Source organism: Xenopus laevis, chromosome 8L (genome assembly GCF_017654675.1).
Source record: "Xenopus laevis strain J_2021 chromosome 8L, Xenopus_laevis_v10.1, whole genome shotgun sequence".
Classification (NCBI taxonomy): Eukaryota; Metazoa; Chordata; class Amphibia; order Anura; family Pipidae; genus Xenopus; species Xenopus laevis.
This window is the reverse complement of record NC_054385.1, coordinates 133646478-133662905: the sequence shown is the minus strand read 5'-3', so window position 1 is coordinate 133662905 and position 16428 is coordinate 133646478. Positions and strand designations below refer to the sequence as shown.

Genomic DNA, 16428 nt, shown 5'->3' with positions numbered 1-16428 from the left:
TTTCGCTAAAGCATTATGGGTAATTTCTCTATGGCTGTTTCCTGTTCCTAAAGCATTATGGTAATTTCTCTATGGCTGTTTCCTGCACCAAAGCATTATGGTAATTTCTCTATGGCTGTTTCCTGCACCAAAGCATATGGGTAATTTCTCTATGGCTGTTTCCTGCCACCAAAGCATTATGTAATTTCTCTATTTCCTGAACTAAAGCATTATGGGTAATTTCTCTATGGCTGTTTCCTGCACAAAAGCATTATGGGTAATTTCTCTATGGCTGTTTCCTGCACCAAAGCATTATGGTAATTTCTCTATGGCATGGCTTTTCCTGAACTAAAGCATTATGGGTAATTTCTCTATGGCTGTTTCCTGCACCAAAGCATTATGGGTAATTTCTCTATGGCTGTTTCCTGTACCAAAGCATTATGGGGTAATTTCTCTATGGCTGTTTCCTGCACCAAAGCATTATGGGTAAATTTCTCTATATGGCTGTTTCCTGATCAACATCACATATTTGGGGACCATGAAAAGATGAATTGTTTTGGGCCAGTGATATCTGTTTACGTCACTGTGTGATATGTCTGTGTCCTGTTACCAAAGCATTGTGGGTAATTTCTCTATGGCCGTGCCCCGTACCAAAGCATTATGGGTAATTTCTCTATGGCTGTTTCCTGAACTAAAGCATTATGGGTAATTTCTCTATGGCTGTTTCCTGCACCAAAGCATTATGGGTAATTTCTCTATGGCTGGGCCCTGTACCAAAGCATTATGGGTAATTTCTCTATGGCTGTTTCCTGCACCAAAGCATTATGGGTAATTTCTCTATGGCTGTTTCCTGTACCAAAGCATTATGGGTAATTTCTCTATGGCTCTGCCCTGCCCAGACGGATTATCTGAGGGTTCAGGCAAATTTCAGGGGGGCTGCTGTAAGATGACACAGACACTCACTATTTATTGGGCCTCTGGGTATTGGGAATGTTGGTTTCTTTTTTGACTCCCAGTCCAGACCCCCCCCCAGTAAGGTAAATGGATCAGCCCCACTGACTGATTTATTACCCCCACCTGCACACGAGCCATAAATATAAATATCCTGCAGCTCAATGTCAGTCCCATGTGCTGTTGGTGCTTCTGTGTAGCCTGAAGATAGGAAGTCAGGAGCAGCACTCTGGTTGCACTGTGGGCAGTGGAGAGTAAAGCCATAGGGGGGGGGGGTTGACAGACTAAAGGTGGCCATACACGGGCCGATAAAAGCTGCCGACAGACCGTGTCGGCAGCTTATTGGCCTGTGTATGGGGCCCCCCGAAGGGCTTCACCGATCGAGATTTGGCCAAAAGTCGGCCAGATCTCGATCGGATGGGCCAAAAAATCCCGTCGGATCGCGGCCGCATCTATTCGTTGCCATTGCTATTTGTTAGGATCCGATCGTTGGGCCCTAGGGCCCACGATCGGATCAGCCCGATATTGCCCACCTCAAGGTGGGCATATCGGGGAGAGATCTGCTCGTTTGACAACATCCCCAAACGAGCGGATCTCTCAGTGTATGGGCACCTTAAGTTGGGGGTCTCATGACTGAGTGACATAATCTTTTTTCCTGGACATTTAAATTTAGAGCAGAGAGGTGGGAAGGGGTCACGGGTCACATACCAGAGAGACCCTGTGTAATATCACAACAATCTGACACTGGTGTAACACAATCTCACACTTTCACACACACGTGTCATACACTGGCTCCTCCCCTTCCACTTCACTCCACCCCTAAACTACTTACACTGACTGACACAAGTACCCTGGGCTTCCAGTCTAACTCAGGGGCACCAGAGAGGGGTACAGAGAAGGTTACAGAGAGCCTGAGGGGTACAGAGAGTCTGAGGGGTACAGAGAGGGGTACAGAGAGGGTATAGAGAGGGGTACAGAGAGGGGGTAGAGGGGTACAGAGAGGGGGTAGAGGGGTACAGAGAGGGTATAGCGAGGGGTACAGAGAGGGGGTAGAGGGGTACAGAGAGGGTATAGAGAGGGGTACAGAGAGGGGGTAGAGGAGTTTAGAGAGGGGTACAGAGAGGAGGTAGAGGGGTATAGAGAGGGGTACGTGGGCAGTGTAGGTGAGTGACAGCAGTGAGATACCAGGCATTGGCAGTATATATATAAATACAGTATATAGATGACAATACCCAGAGGGAGGTGTGTGGGACAACTGAGGGCAGGGGGGCACCAGTGAGGGGACCAATAGGAGTGACCCAGGGGCACCAGAAGAAGAAGAAGTTACTGAGCGGTACAAGGGCCCCCCAGCTGCATCACAATGACACAACCTGACACTTGGTCCCTGATCCTCGGCCCTTGGACAGTAAGTACCAAATCCCCTGTTTTGGGGGGGTCACACATGTACTTGGTGTGTGTGTGGGGGGCAGGGAAACGGGTATTAACCCACCAGTGCCTCCTAAAGCCCAACTTTTCACTTCTGCCCCGGGGCACTATCTGCTTGTCTGTGTGTTGGGGGCGGCAGTGTCTGTCTGTCTGAGAGTCTGCCCCCCCATGGGAGGAGGAGGGGATGAGGTGGGGGGTCGGGATGAGCTCAAGGGGGGGGGCACACATTCCTGATCTCACAACCCTTGTGACTGGGTAACATCAGAGGAACAATTACTTGGCACTTACCCCTAATAATGAGAAACTCATAAACCTTCTACAGTGAATAAAGTACAAATCTTTTTCTAGGAAATAAAGTGCAGGGCCCCCCGTCTTTAAGGTATGGCCCCTCTGGGATTACTGATGGGGCCCCTGGTTGTTGATATTTCACAAAAGGTTATTTGAGCCAATGGTTGAACTTGATGGACGAGTCTTTGTTCAGCCTGAGCCGCTGTGTCGCTGTTTGATTTGCAGCCAAACAAGAGATCTGATTGGCTGAAGCTGAGTGACACAGAGTTGTATAGAAGGTTCTGTATGTGGCACTTTTATTGCTTTACAGCAGGTATGTGGGTGAGGAATGTGCTGCTATCAGTGCCCTTTGCCCCACAGGTGGAACTGTATATTTTTTACTTCTGTGTCCAAAATTCTTCATTTGCTGAGAATTCTTAGTAAAATTCTTGCTGAAACAGTGAGAACCCAGTTTGTGGCAGAACACGGAGCCCTAAATACTTGAGTGACAGCACTATAAGTCAGGGTGCATTCTGGGCCGGCGCCAAGGGACAGGCGAGCGCAGGCTGGTGGGACTGACAGCTGTTGGTGACGCCACTCAGGGGCTGAGAGTAAATAGAGTTTATATTTAGAACTTGCTCAGATGCTACACGTGCCCATGTGTTGTAATGCCCAATGGCGTCTGCTCTCTTCCCAAACACTCAGGGATCAACCCAACCCCCATAAACATTATTCCTGCTGCAAACAAGTGACTCCTGCTGCAAACAACTGACCCCTGCTGCAAACAACTGACTCCTGCTGCAAACAACTGACCCCTGCTGCAAACAACTGACCCCTGCTGCAAACAACTGACTCCTGCTGCAAACAACTGACTCCTGCTGCAAACAACTGACCCCTGCTGCAAACAACTGACTCCTGCTGCAAACAACTGACTCCTGCTGCAAACAACTGACCCCTGCTGCAAACAAGTGACTCCTGCTGCAAACAACTGACTCCTGCTGCAAACAACTGACCCATGCTGCAATCAACTGACTCCTGCTGCAAACAACTGACTCCTGCTGCAAACAAGTGGCTCCTGCTGCAAAATAGTGACTCCTGCTACAAACAAGTGATTCCTGCTGCAAACAAGTGACTCCTGCTGCAAACAAGTGACTCCTGATGCAAACAAGTGACTCTTGATGCAAACAACCGACTCCTGCTGCAAAAAACAGACTCCTGCTGCCAGGCCTGGACTGAGAACAGGGTGACCATGGTTCTGTAGTGGCACAAGTAGAAATGCCAGTCTATAAACCATGTGATAAAGGGCAACCAGTCAACAGAGAGCTGTCTAGGAAGCAGTATGGCAGCTCCTGTGCCAGTGGACATTTTTGTGGAGTTGCACACACACATTATACACACCCCTCCTTAACTAGTCCCAAAATAGCTGAAATAAATATTCTTGGCATCCCAGCCAATGAGAGGTCAGCGGCGGCCATAGGAATGAATGAACATTGTGTAACCCCTAATCCCTAATTACACCCCTCCCACCCCCATATATATATTACCTCCACTAATTACATTAATGGGAAATAAATTCTGATCACAGGGGAGGGATATTCCTGGGCACGTGGCACTTCCTGTGAGAAGAAGCATCAGCCTGGGCTTATTTGGTTTGGAATGAAACCATTTCCTGGGATCCTCCCCTCGTGCCCAGGGCTAAGACCTGGTGACCCCTGGCACATTTAGTGCAAGAAGCGGCCATATTTGGGCAGGGAGCAGAGTAAATACCTTCCCCAGGAGCCTCACGTCACTGGGATTCCTGGGGCCCTGATTCACCTGATTCCCTGTAAAACTCCTAGGGGAGGGGCCCTTGTAATAATGAGCCATTCTTTCCCCTTACAGACCCCAGAGTACAGTACACACATTAACATAGTCACTGCCCCAAAGAGCTTACAATCAATACAATGGAATTTTCCTTAGACGTTGTGTAAGTGCAGGACAGACCCAGAAGCTCCGGGAGAGTCAGGTGGGACTGGGTCAGCCCAAAGGGAAACAGAACCTGTCCTGTTTATTTTTAGCTTGTGAGAATAATGGAGGGAGGAGCTGCCATGGGATTGTGCCCTTTATATACACATATACACAGGTGTGAGTGTGTATTATAATCTTTCATCACTGTGTCACCTAGAGACATAGAGTGGGTTAATGGAGTCCCTGTCCCAAAGAGCTTACACTCTAGTGGTGTAATGGGAGACCCTACTTCAAGGAGCTTACACTCTAGTGGTGTAATGGGAGACCCTACTCCAAGGAGCTTACACTCTAGTGGTGTAATGGGAGACCCTGCTTCAAGGAGCTTACACTCTAGTGGTATAATGGGAGTCCCTGTCCAAAGGAACTTACACTCTAGTGATAAAACGGGAGACCCTGTCCCAAGGAGCTTACAATTTAGTGGTGTAATGGGAGACCCTACTCAAAGGAGCTTACACTCTAATTATAAAATAGGAGACCCTGTCCCAAGGAGCTTACACTCTAGTGGTATAATGGGAGACCCTGTCCCAAGCAGTTTATAATCTAGAGAAATAAATGGAAGAAGCTTGCAATCTAGTGAGAGAGTAGATGCAGAGGCTGCAGGACAGACAATGGGCAGGAAACTTGGCTCCTTTATTGGTACAGTGAGACCCCGGGGACATTCCCAAGGGCAAATATTCCATATATGGGACTGTCCCTGGGAACTCCGCACCATTGGATACAATAGTAACACTGATCTGTTCCCAGGGATTCAGTGCAACCAGCTGCTCCTCCTCCATGTGGGATCTGTTATTTTATATCCACTGGCTCATCAGGAAGGAAATCAGTGTCCCTGTACTGCAGAGCTTACACTCTATTTGCTCTCACATCCATTCTCTGCACTGCGCGTAGTCTCCTTCTACCCTGCTACTTTACTAAACTCCTGCTTTACTACACCACTGCTTTACTGCCCCCTGCTTTACTACACCCCTGCTTTACCGCCCCCTGGTTTACTACAAGCCTTCTTTACCACACTCGTGCTTTACTATCCTCCTGCTTGACTAAACACCTGCATTTCTACACACCTGCTTTACTACACACCTGCTTTACGACGCACCTGCATTACTACACTCCTGCTTTACTACACCCCTGCTTTATTACACGCCTGCTTTATTACACGCCTGCATTTCTACACGCCTGCTTTACTGCACCCCTGCTTTACTGCACCCCTGCTTTACTACACGCCTGCTTTATTACACGCCTGCTTTACTACACCCCTGCTTTATTACACTCCTGCTTTATTACACACCTGCTTTACGACGCTCCTGCTTTACGACGCTCCTGCTTTACGATGCTCGTGCATTATTACGCTCCTTCTTTTCTACACTCCTGCTTTACTGCACTCCTGCTTTACTACACTCCTGCTTTACTACACTCCTCTTGCTTTACTACACTCCTGCTTTACTACACTCCTGCTTTACTACACTCTTGCTTTACTACACTCCTGCTTTACTGCTTAGAGCTAAGCAAAACACTATCACTTTAATGAGAACTCATGGCAATCAGACTGCAGTGGAAGCCTTTGTATTCCTGGCTGATGTCAGCCCCGCCTTTCCACCTGTGAGGGGGCCAATCAGTGCACAATGTTTTATGGAGTGGGTGTGGCTAGTTTCTCTGGCCCCTCCCTGCTGTTAAAGGCCCAGTCCCCCCTCCCCTTTGCTCAGAGGTGTGGGTGCAGCTGGGCAGGAGACACAAGGAAGGATGAACAGTCTTTGTACCCTCAAACACATTGGTCTGGATCCTGAGACGGTCAGTGTGTCACTTGTCTGTATGTCTCACTCAGCTTTCCTTTAATGGTCTGGGTGGGCAGGGGGGATGCTGGGAGTTGTAGTTCAGTGAGAGCCACAGACTGCAAATGGCACCACCCTGATGCAAGGAGTCGGGATTCTCCCATGGGTGCAGCCACTTCCCGGTTAAAGGATAAGTGTGTGGACTTTCTGTACTTTCCCTCTGCTGCTTCATGTGGCCCCACAGAACACGATAGGGCCCCACAGAATATAGAAACACCTCTGTGTGTATATTATGTGTGTGTATTATGTGTGTGTATTATGTGTGTGTATTATGTGTGTGTATTATGTGTGTGTATAGAGACCATCATCCAGGGGAAAGTGACTGCCTGTATTATGTGTATATATTATGTGTATATTGTGTAGTACTGAGCAGACTGATGCTGGCATATTCCATAGCGCAGTACAACATTCCCAGCTGGATAACTGTACAGGGGTGAGATACAGGGATGGGGTACAGGGGTGGGTTAAAGGGCGGGGTACAGGGAAGGGCACAATCACAGTTCTGGTTCTGGGAATCATTTCAGCCCATAGCAGAGCCACTTCCACTGGGTCGATGGACTGATCAATAAACTGGATATTTACAGTGTGAGCTGAGTGTTCCAGCTGCTTGTGAGTCTTTGTCAGGACACGTTATTGTGCAAATTGCCAGGTAGCTTCTTGTTTCCCCTGGAATTCACATGTAAGTGTCTCTCCTGTGATGTCAAACCGTCGGCTGCCAGTGAGTTGGGTTTGTTCCCTTTAATTTCTTCTGGTTCTTGTGCATCAGTAAGTGTGTAAGTGTGTAAGTGTGTAAGTGTGTAAGTGTGTAAGTGTGTAAGTGTGTAAGTGTGTAAGTGTGCACCGGCAAACCCTGTGTATAGGATCTACAGTGTGCACTAGAAATTAGTCATGTTTACACTAACAAACAAGGCACTGAGTGTTAATATGTGTGTACTAGTAGTGAATTGTGCCTATCAATGAGAATTGCACTAGTAGAGAATTGTGCCTTGCACTAGTAAATTAAAAGTGTCTATGGTACATGTGCACTAATAAGAAATATCACTGATAGATGTTTGTGCATCTATAGTGCCTCCAGGTGTGCACGGGATATAGTTGTGTTCTGTTTGTGTCTTCAGTGCCTATGGGTGTGCAAATAGTGCGCAGGAATAATTCCTATTGGTGTAAATGGTACTAGTGCAGTGTATGTGTATAGTGGGCAAGTGGTGTCTTTGTGTGGCTGATGATACTGTAGGAGTGAGTTAGGGTTCCATGTGCTGGTGTGAGTGTGTTACACACTGATAGTGAGTACAGTAAGTTGCTACTAGATTTATTAGGGGGAAGGGAGAGATGTTTAGGAAGGGGGTTATGGAGGGGCCACAGGGCAGGGGCACAAGGTAAGTACAGGCACCTTATAACCCATAACTGTAAGTGTCTGTTTGTTATTATTGCGGTAGTAATTGATTTGGAGGGCTCCCAGGTCACTGGAACATCTGGAATGTTGCCTTTCACTAAATACTACACAGGGGAAGATTGTGCCTGGCCCGCAGAGCTCACACTTTATTTTCCACCCAACCTTGGACCAGAGGAGCCGTGTGTTCTGAATGGGGAGATGTCGGCCCAGAGACTGGACATGGATCTGTGGCTGATTATGGGTTGGGCTGTACATTAGGGAATTATGGAACCGCCGTCCAGCCGAGTTGGTAGAGCAAAGAATTCCAGATTCCAGCCACTAGGATGGGGCAAATGAAAGACGGTAATTACAGTGTGAGGGTCATTTGTGAATAGAAGTTGGGGTGATTTTTAGTTCATATCCTCACCCCTAATCCCTATGGTGAGCGCAGAATTCACACGTTCTATTTGTAGGAACCAGTCAGCGAGTTGAGACAAAGCCCCGGAGCTCACGTTTCATCCTATTCCCAAATCTGGATTCCTGAGTCACACAAAAACCATTAACTCCCCGCACACACCCCTACCAACTCCCACACACCCCTCTAGCCTCCCCCAACCCCTTATTTTAGGAGGGTGCAGCTTTTGTTTGGGGAGTCGGATGCAGCCAGTGAAAGTGGTTCCTTCCCAGTCTGGGTCGGTTGAAGGACTTTGGACCCAGCAGGGAGCAGTTCTGCCCCTGGATGAGGAACGTGAGGAATGCAGAGCCTTTGGTCTCAGTACAAACAGCAGAATGAGTTGGACTCCTGGTTCTGACTCCGATTGTTTGGATTGAGACTCCCCACTGTTTGTACCTTGTGTTTATTTCCCAGGGAAAAAGATTCCCACTCCGGAGCATAATTAGTCTATGGGTATGTTGCGGGGGGAGGGGCATTGCTTTGCTCCTTTTGTCCTGGATTATAAGGAATGTGTGTCTGGGGTAAACCTCCTGGGCCTGGTACCTGCACTACCAACACAAGCCAGGCTGGAAGCTGATAGATTGTAAGCTCTTCAGGTTAGAGGATATAGGGTCACGCTATGAGATCAAGGGTAGGGTTAGTGGCTTGTGGGGTCGTTACTAGGTCTGTGATTGGGGGAATCCTACAAAGACATAACGTGGGGGGGGGGTTATTGTAAGGGGGGGTTATGGTCAGTAGGAAGTAGCAGCAGTGACATGGGGGGGGTCTGGCCGTCTAACACTTCTCTATTTGTCCCGTTCAGGATCATACGAGGACGATACGTCTAACTCTACGGGAGGACGAGTCTCCAGAGAGAAGTGACCCCAACAAGGTGAAGGTGAGAATTTCAAGCAATTACAGAAGGGAACAAAGTTATCTCACAGCCAATGACAGTGCAGAGATGGGAATTTTATAGCCAATCACCAAGCCAGCGAGTCATGGCAAGAAAAGAGGGGGAGGGGGGTTTGTATCCTTTCTGATGAAATGAAAGCTGTGTGCAGATTCTCCCCAGCCAATCAGAGCACTGGGAAGGATACACATGAAGCCCCTCTAGCCAATCATACCTCAAGGAAAGGTGAATACAAATCTATATCTATAAGCCAGAATTAGGCACAGAGTAGCCATACTCATGTAGAACTAGAGGATATTTGGATGGTGTAGTTGATGGTGCCGCCATATTTGCCAAGCTATGAATTCTGCCCTTTCTTGAGCCCCACGGTGACTAGTCTGTTCCTCTGGTGTCTCCTTGTAGCCTGTGGGACGTGCCTTTGCTCTACTCTCCTCCCGGCCACAACGGGGGTCTTCACCCCTCAACTCAGAGCTCATCAAATCCAAAGATGGAGACGAAGAGATCATTAAGGTATGAAACCCTGATCCCCAGGAATATCCCCCATTTCTATGGCATACAATTAATGCCCATGTACCTTGAGGTGATGCCCACCTATCCTGTGACTTTATACAAGTTGCCAAATCAGTTCTTCTCAGTGTTTATTGGACTCTTGGTACAGTCAGGTGTTTGCCTCCATGGGTGTTTGCAGGGGTTAATGTAACATATTTACCCAACACTAGGAAATCAGAGTGACCTCCTTCCTGGAAAATATCATGTACAGTTGACGTCTTTCTCTCAACCTCCGCCCACATCTCTAGGTTTATCTGAAAGCCAAAGCGGAGGAAAAGGCCAATCATGAGTGGAACGTCAGCCAGCTGAGGAATGAAGTCAAACAGATCCAGCAGGTGAGACGGGTGCTGGGATTTAGGGTGCAGAGTAGGGGTAAGGGGTAGGTGAGGGAGGTTAGAAGGCTAAAAGGTAGGATGTTAAGAACTGGGGCATTTATCAGATTTATTACAATGAGGTGAGACAATGTTTATGCGGGGGAGAAGAAGTTGGACAGAGTTTGGGAGAGTATGAGTGGGTTAGTGGTTGGGAGATTTTGATTACTAATCAAGTTGGAGGTTGAGGTACGTGAGTAGTAGAAATGATAGAGCTCGGGAAACTGAGTTTCATTAGGAGTAGGGATGGAGATTGGAAGAGTATGAGTGTGACTAGGAGTAGGGATGGAGATTGGGTGAGTAGGAGAGGGTTGGAAGAGTGCAATTCAGTTTAGAGGTTGGGAGAGTGTGAGAAGTAAAAGTATAAATGTTGGGGGAAAGTATGAATATGATTAGGAGTGGAAATGCAGGTTGGAAGGGTATGTGTGGTGGCGAAGATTAGGAGATTTTGAGTACTAGTCAGGTTGGAGTTTATGAGTAGTAGTGAGTAGTAGTGAAGATAGAGGTTGAAAAAGCATGAGTGTGATTAGGAGTTGGAGATTAGGAGCTGGTGTTTGGGAGATTTGGGGGCAGATTTACATATGGTCGAATATCGAGGGATAATTAACCCTCGATATTCGACTGCCGAAGGTAAATCCTTCGAATATCGAAGTCGAAGGATTTACCGCAAAAAATTTTTTTTAAAGAGACAGTACTTAGACTATCGAATGGTCGAAAATTGGAACGATTTTTAGTTCGAGTCATAGTCGAAGGTCGAAGTAGATTCGATGGTCGAAGTAGCCAAAAAAAAAACATTCAAAGTTTTTTTTTATTCTATTCCTTCACTCTAACTAAGTAAATGTACCCCTTGGAGTGCAATTTAGGTTGGAGGTTTGGGTGTGTGAGTAGTCGTATGGATAAAAGTTGGGGGATTTGATGAATGTGACTAGAAGTATAGATGAAGGCTGGAAATCAGGAGTGGGAGGCTGGGAGAGTGTGAGTGGGGTGAGTTGAGAAGTTTTGAGTGACAATCAGTTTGCAGGTTGGGAGAGTGTGAGTATTAGTGAGCATAGAGGTAGGAAATGTATGTGTGAGTGTAAGTAGGAGTGGGAATGGAGGTTAGCAGAGTGGAGGAAGAGATGAGAAGGTTCAGGTCTTGCTGTGACCCTCACTGTGGCCCTTCCATTTCTCAGGCTAGAACATCACTCCAGCTTCTCAGGGAAGATATTACATCTGCTTCCCAGAACCACGGAGAGCGAGAGTCACAGCCCGACAAGGTAATGGGGCAACTGATGGCCCAATCAGGGCAAAACAAAATGAGTCTAATGGCACTGGGGATACAGAGTATTGAGTGTCTGCCTCTAGAAAAAGACTTTCCTTAAAGGGACAGTGAACCTTTATTTGTCAATGGGAGTTACTTTCCCTCTATCCCCCTCTACATATTCATTGACACAAACCGGTGTTGGTAATTCTGCCCTGGGGCTTTTTTATCTGCATTGCACTATATTCATTTTTGGGAAGGGTGTTGAAAGATATAACTGGGGTGGGGGGTCTGTGCATTGTATATTTGGTAGAGAGGGGTTGGCACATACCACCTGTTTTTATTCTCAGGAATGTGGTGTAGACCCAACTCAGAGAAGGGATATGAGATGTATTTTAATGTATTTGTTCATTTAATCAATTAAATTGGATTTTACCTCTGCAGGTTCACGTTGAGAGACAGAACGGACTCCGACATTACAGAGATCCCTGGCGAGGGGCACAAGCTGCAGAGCAGGTGAGTTCTCTGGGGGCAGGTTAAAGGGGAACTGTCGTAAGTATAAAAATGCTCCCAAACTGTAGTGGATGATGAGTCCCAACACATACTAAAGCACCCAACATCTGTAGGACTTAAGTTAAAGGCTGTTAATTTATCCCCCTCTTCTCTCCCTCTTAAAATCCATGGTGCCCCTTCCCTGACACAAAGGCTCTTTGTTCCCCCAGGAAGAGGAATTCCCGCTGGACAATGGCAAGGACATGCGCCAGACGGCTCAGAGGCTATTTACTAAGCTGCAGGAGGCAGAGAAGAGGCAACAGGCCGACCGCCGGATGTTCCAGGTTAGTTTCCCAGGGTTTTATCTTTTCTTATACCCCCAGAAGGAATTTGGATGATGAATATACATGTGCTGAAGGGGTGGGGGTACTTGCCCCATGTGATCATGGTACATGGTACATATATGATTGCCTTTCTTAGGAGAAACTGGGCCAGTGCCAGGCTGAGGTTGAGCAGAACCGACGAGGGAGGTTGGAGGCCGAGCAGAAGACGACAGAGCAACAAAAAGAAGTGGAGGAACTGAGGAGGCTGATGTCCGGGATGGAGAAAGTAAGGGTTCCAGACTGCAATGGGCAGCTCAGATGTCAAATGATGGACCCTCTGCCCTTTCTATCAGTTGGGATTCCTACATCACTCCTGTGGGGTCCTTTTAGGGTATTTAGGAAATGTGTGCTTTCCTTACATTGTCCCAATTTCAAATGCTCTTCTGCAGAGGTTTTAATTGAGAGCAGCTTTGCCAAACTATCAAGGCCGATAGCAACATCCCTGAAGCCCCTTGTGCTTGGGTAGAAAGATCTGATTTACATTGAAACTGTTCCCTTTGGGCCCACCAGCAGCTTGGTCCATGCTATCAATGTTGTTGGAGGGAGACCTCTAAAGGTATTTACATTGGAATGTTTGTTCCTTCAGGCTGAGGGCTGTGGTTAATGAATGGAGACGCCTTCTTCTGCCGATTCAGCATTCATGGGGCAGTCTGCAGGGAAGGAACCCAATCCAATTGATTCTTAATCTTACACTGAGTTTTGTCTCCTTGACAGGAACACCAGCAGCTGCTGCAGAAGATGAAGGAAAATGAGGAGGAACTGGAAAAGATGAAGAAACAAGGAAAGCAAGATGAACCCTTGCAGGAGAGGTGAGGGTGGAGTAGGGTTATTGTTCCAAAGACAGTGCTCAGTGTCAGGGGCTTCAGACTTAATGTCCCAAGCTGTGACAATTTTAGGGCTTAGTCTACAAGGCTGTTGTTGGAAGCCAAGGATACACCAAGTTAAAGACTGACGGAGGCAAATTAAGCTTTGAGGAACACAGGGAGAAGTTTAGACTCTGTCTTGAGTGGGTTCAGGTACGAGTCCAACTAAATGTTGGTCCTAGTACTTATCTTCCCAATGGTGGTGGCTCACTCTGCTTCTTCTTCTTAGGTGTGAGGAACTTGAGAAGACAGTGGCTAATCTAAAGGAAAAGATTCATCACTTGGACGACATGTTAAAAAGTCAGCAAAGGAAAGTGCGACAAATGATTGAGCAGGTGAGTTGGGTGCTAAATGATTCTGGGGTGGGGCAAACATCCTATGGTCCTATATTCCTGTAGGGGAATCTCGGGTTCTAAAGAGTGCGCTCATTCTCTTTTCTCCATATAGCTGCAAAATTCCAGGACAGCAATGCAGGAGAAAGACACAGTGATTCAGGAGCTACGGGAAAAGGTTTCTTGGTTACAGGCCGAGGTGAGTGGACTTTAGCCAATGTGTCCAGAAATTATTCTGTATCTCTACATTGCTCATCTTTTAAAACATCAATACAGTCAAGTAACATTGAATTGTTGCTTCGTGTTTTATTGAGTGATGCTATCAACAAACGTGGCATATTGTTGTGTTCATGTTGTAGAATCTAGAACATTTGCAGTGCAGAACCTGGAACATATGTTTTTTGCATTAGAGGATCTAGAACCATTTCTTAGACTGAGAAACATCATCCAGATTGTTCGCCTGCACTTTAAAAATCTAGTGGCAATTTTCTTGTAGAACCCAGCATAACCTAGAACTCTATTAAGTCTTTTTTTTTATATTGTAGAATAATTTTTTTTTTTTTTATATTGTAGAATCTTGAATTGCAAGATAAACTGGACCACTTCATGTCCAACAACTCAGGACACACATCTTATCTGTCACGGGGCTATTCCACCAAACCTACTCCAAATTTGTAAGTGAAAAATAAGCATTGCTACATTTATTTCTTATAGATTAATTAGTCATTGTTAATATGTTTTATATATGAACGTATATCACATTTCATGCCCCTTTTCTTGCAGTAAAAGAGTATACCTCCCACCAGGATCTGGTCGCCCCTTTCCTCTCATTAAATTGGTGGAGACATGAACTGTGAAAGTGACTTGCACCTGGAAACCTACCAGTGCCGCCATAACTATCCAGGGCTGGTGCTCCATAGGACTCCGTAGATGATCAGCAGCACCAGCTGGGTTCATCCTTCTTGTTTACCCATTGTCTTTGGAATGACATCACCTGAAGTCTCCACTTGGCAGCTGTGCTCCGCAAACTTCCAGCCTTTGAATCCTGGAGAACACCCAGGAGCACTCAATGACCCTTGAGGGTTTCACACCAACAAGAGAAAAGCACTGTGGGTACTAAATGATCTGTAGGACCCGTATTTATTTTTTTCCTGAACACTTGGATCTTCCTACCGTGTGTAGCTTAGATTGTGAAGGTAGAATTGGATTCTAGACAGTCATATAAGTCATGTAACCTAGAACATAGATATAAAACTGGATATTAAGATGTCAATTAACTTTATAGAGTAGACGAGCTGAGAAAGATTCCTATTCAGCATATCACAAGGAGCTAGAGCAGTGCCTGCTTATTGTTTACTTGATCAAACCAAACCTCTTCAAGGCTGCAAAGCCCAACACAGACCTCTGCAAAAATGATATAGAGCAAGTGCCTTGCAAGTTGGCCTCTCCTGTGTTTGTATGACCAAAGATCTGGGACTTCTCTCAGAGCTCCTACAAATGATCCGTCCTGTTCATGAGCAATGTTGGTCTTTGTTCCCATCCTCCGACCCAATAATAACCCCATAATATCCTGCATGCCTTCTCTGTGCCTTTCCACCCTCTCGATATGGAGGCAGAATACTGTTACCTGTGTCTGTCATCTCTTTATCCTTTCAGTGCTGCTCATCGCATTCACCAAGCCAGGGACACCTCTGCTGAGTCCAACTTTTTATCTGTACCCCTGGGGTATTTGACCTCCTCAACCCTTCATAGGCACAAAGTTCTTCAACCCACAGAAGTATTTTCTTCATGGGCATAGAGCTCCCCAACACTTGCATGTCTCTCCTTCATGGGTACAGAGCTCCCCAACCCTCACATGTCTCTCCTTCATGGGTACAGAGCTCCCCAACCCTTACATGTCTCTCCTTCATGGGTACAGAGCTCCCCAGCCCTCACAGATCTCTCCTTCATGGGCACAGAACTCCCCAACCCTCACAGGTCTCTCCTTCATGGGCACAGAGCTCCCCAACCCTCACAGATCTCTCCTTCATGGGCACAGAGTTCCCCAACCCTCTTAGGTCTCTCCTTCATAGGAACAGAGCTCCCCAACCCTCACAGGTCTCTCCTTCATGGGTACAGAGCTCCCCAACCCTCACATGTCTCTCCTTCATGGGAACAGAGCTCCCCAGCCCTCACAGGTCTCTCCTTCATGGGCACAGAACTCCCCAACCCTCACAGGGCTCTCCTTCATGTGAACAGAGCTCCCCAACCCTCACAGATCTCTCCTTCATGGGCACAGAGCTCCTCAACCCTCACAGGTCTCTCCTTCATGGGCACAGAGTTCCCCAACCCTCACATGTCTCTCCTTCATAGGAACAGAGCTCCCCAACCCTCACAGGTCTCTCCTTCATGGGCACAGAGCTCCCCAACCCTCACATGTCTCTCCTTCATGGGCACAGAGCTCCTCATCCCTCACAGGTCTCTCCTTCATGGGCACAGAGCTCTCCAACCCTCACATGTCTCTCATTCATGGGCACAGAGCTCCCCAACCCTCACAGGTCTCTCCTTCATGGGCACAGAACTCCCCAACCCTCACATGTCTCTCCTTCATGGGCACAGAGTTCCCCAACCCTCACATGTCTCTCCTTGATAAGTATGGGACTTTCCTAACCCTTACAGGCTTTTTTCATTGTCCACCCAGAATCCCAGGGAAAAACCACAAAAAACATCCTCTCTCTCTCTCTCTTTGTTACATTAACGTGTGTGTATTTATTTGGTTACTGAACCTCTAACATAAGTAGAAGTGTAAATAGAAATAAATAAGTTATGATACTCATGGAGTCGCCTCTGTCTGTGGGAACCTTGTGTTTTGGGCTAATTACTGGGCATCCGAAATCTCGTTGGTGTCAGAATGTAGAATTGGGCGTGTGATGTTTCGCTCCCGACCCTTGTTTGTGTGTATTTGTGTATCCGTTTGTGTCCTATATTTGTATATTGTGCATTCCTCATTGTTCTGTCTATGGCTTTGACCTCTTGTGTACTTGTTCCATTT

The 16428-nt window shown here is 46.9% G+C and overlaps 1 protein-coding gene across 2 annotated transcripts; it reads left to right on the top strand.

Annotated features, from left to right (window-relative positions):
• The first annotated feature begins 2096 nt into the window (after nt 1–2096).
• On the top strand, nt 2097–16208 carry tuft1.L (tuftelin 1 L homeolog). 2 transcript variants are annotated; one of them, XM_018231730.2, is made up of 13 exons: nt 2097–2335; nt 9081–9155; nt 9570–9677; nt 9965–10051; nt 11260–11343; nt 11772–11843; nt 12050–12163; nt 12300–12428; nt 12917–13011; nt 13295–13400; nt 13513–13596; nt 13971–14071; nt 14181–15575. In XM_018231730.2, the coding sequence occupies exons 1-13, from the start codon at nt 2291–2293 to the stop codon at nt 14245–14247; spliced, it is 1167 nt and encodes a 388-aa protein (XP_018087219.1). In that variant the 5' UTR covers nt 2097–2290; the 3' UTR covers nt 14248–15575. The 2 variants fall into 2 exon arrangements, with proteins under 2 accessions (XP_018087219.1, XP_041429757.1); XM_041573823.1 differs by lacking the exon at nt 2097–2335 and adding an exon at nt 5844–6414 and having other exon boundaries at nt 14181–16208.
• The last annotated feature ends 220 nt before the right edge of the window (nt 16209–16428 follow it).

What these genes read in the sequence shown, in the direction of transcription:
- tuft1.L (XM_041573823.1), top strand. Translation starts at nt 6,367, where the DNA reads ATGAACAGTCTTTGTACCCTCAAACACATTGGTCTGGATCCTGAGACG. An exon ending in GAGACGAAGAGATCATTAAG is followed by an intron (nt 9,678 to 9,964) that starts GTATGAAACCCT and finishes CCACATCTCTAG; the next exon opens with GTTTATCTGAAAGCCAAAGC. An exon ending in TGCGACAAATGATTGAGCAG is followed by an intron (nt 13,401 to 13,512) that starts GTGAGTTGGGTG and finishes TTCTCCATATAG; the next exon opens with CTGCAAAATTCCAGGACAGC.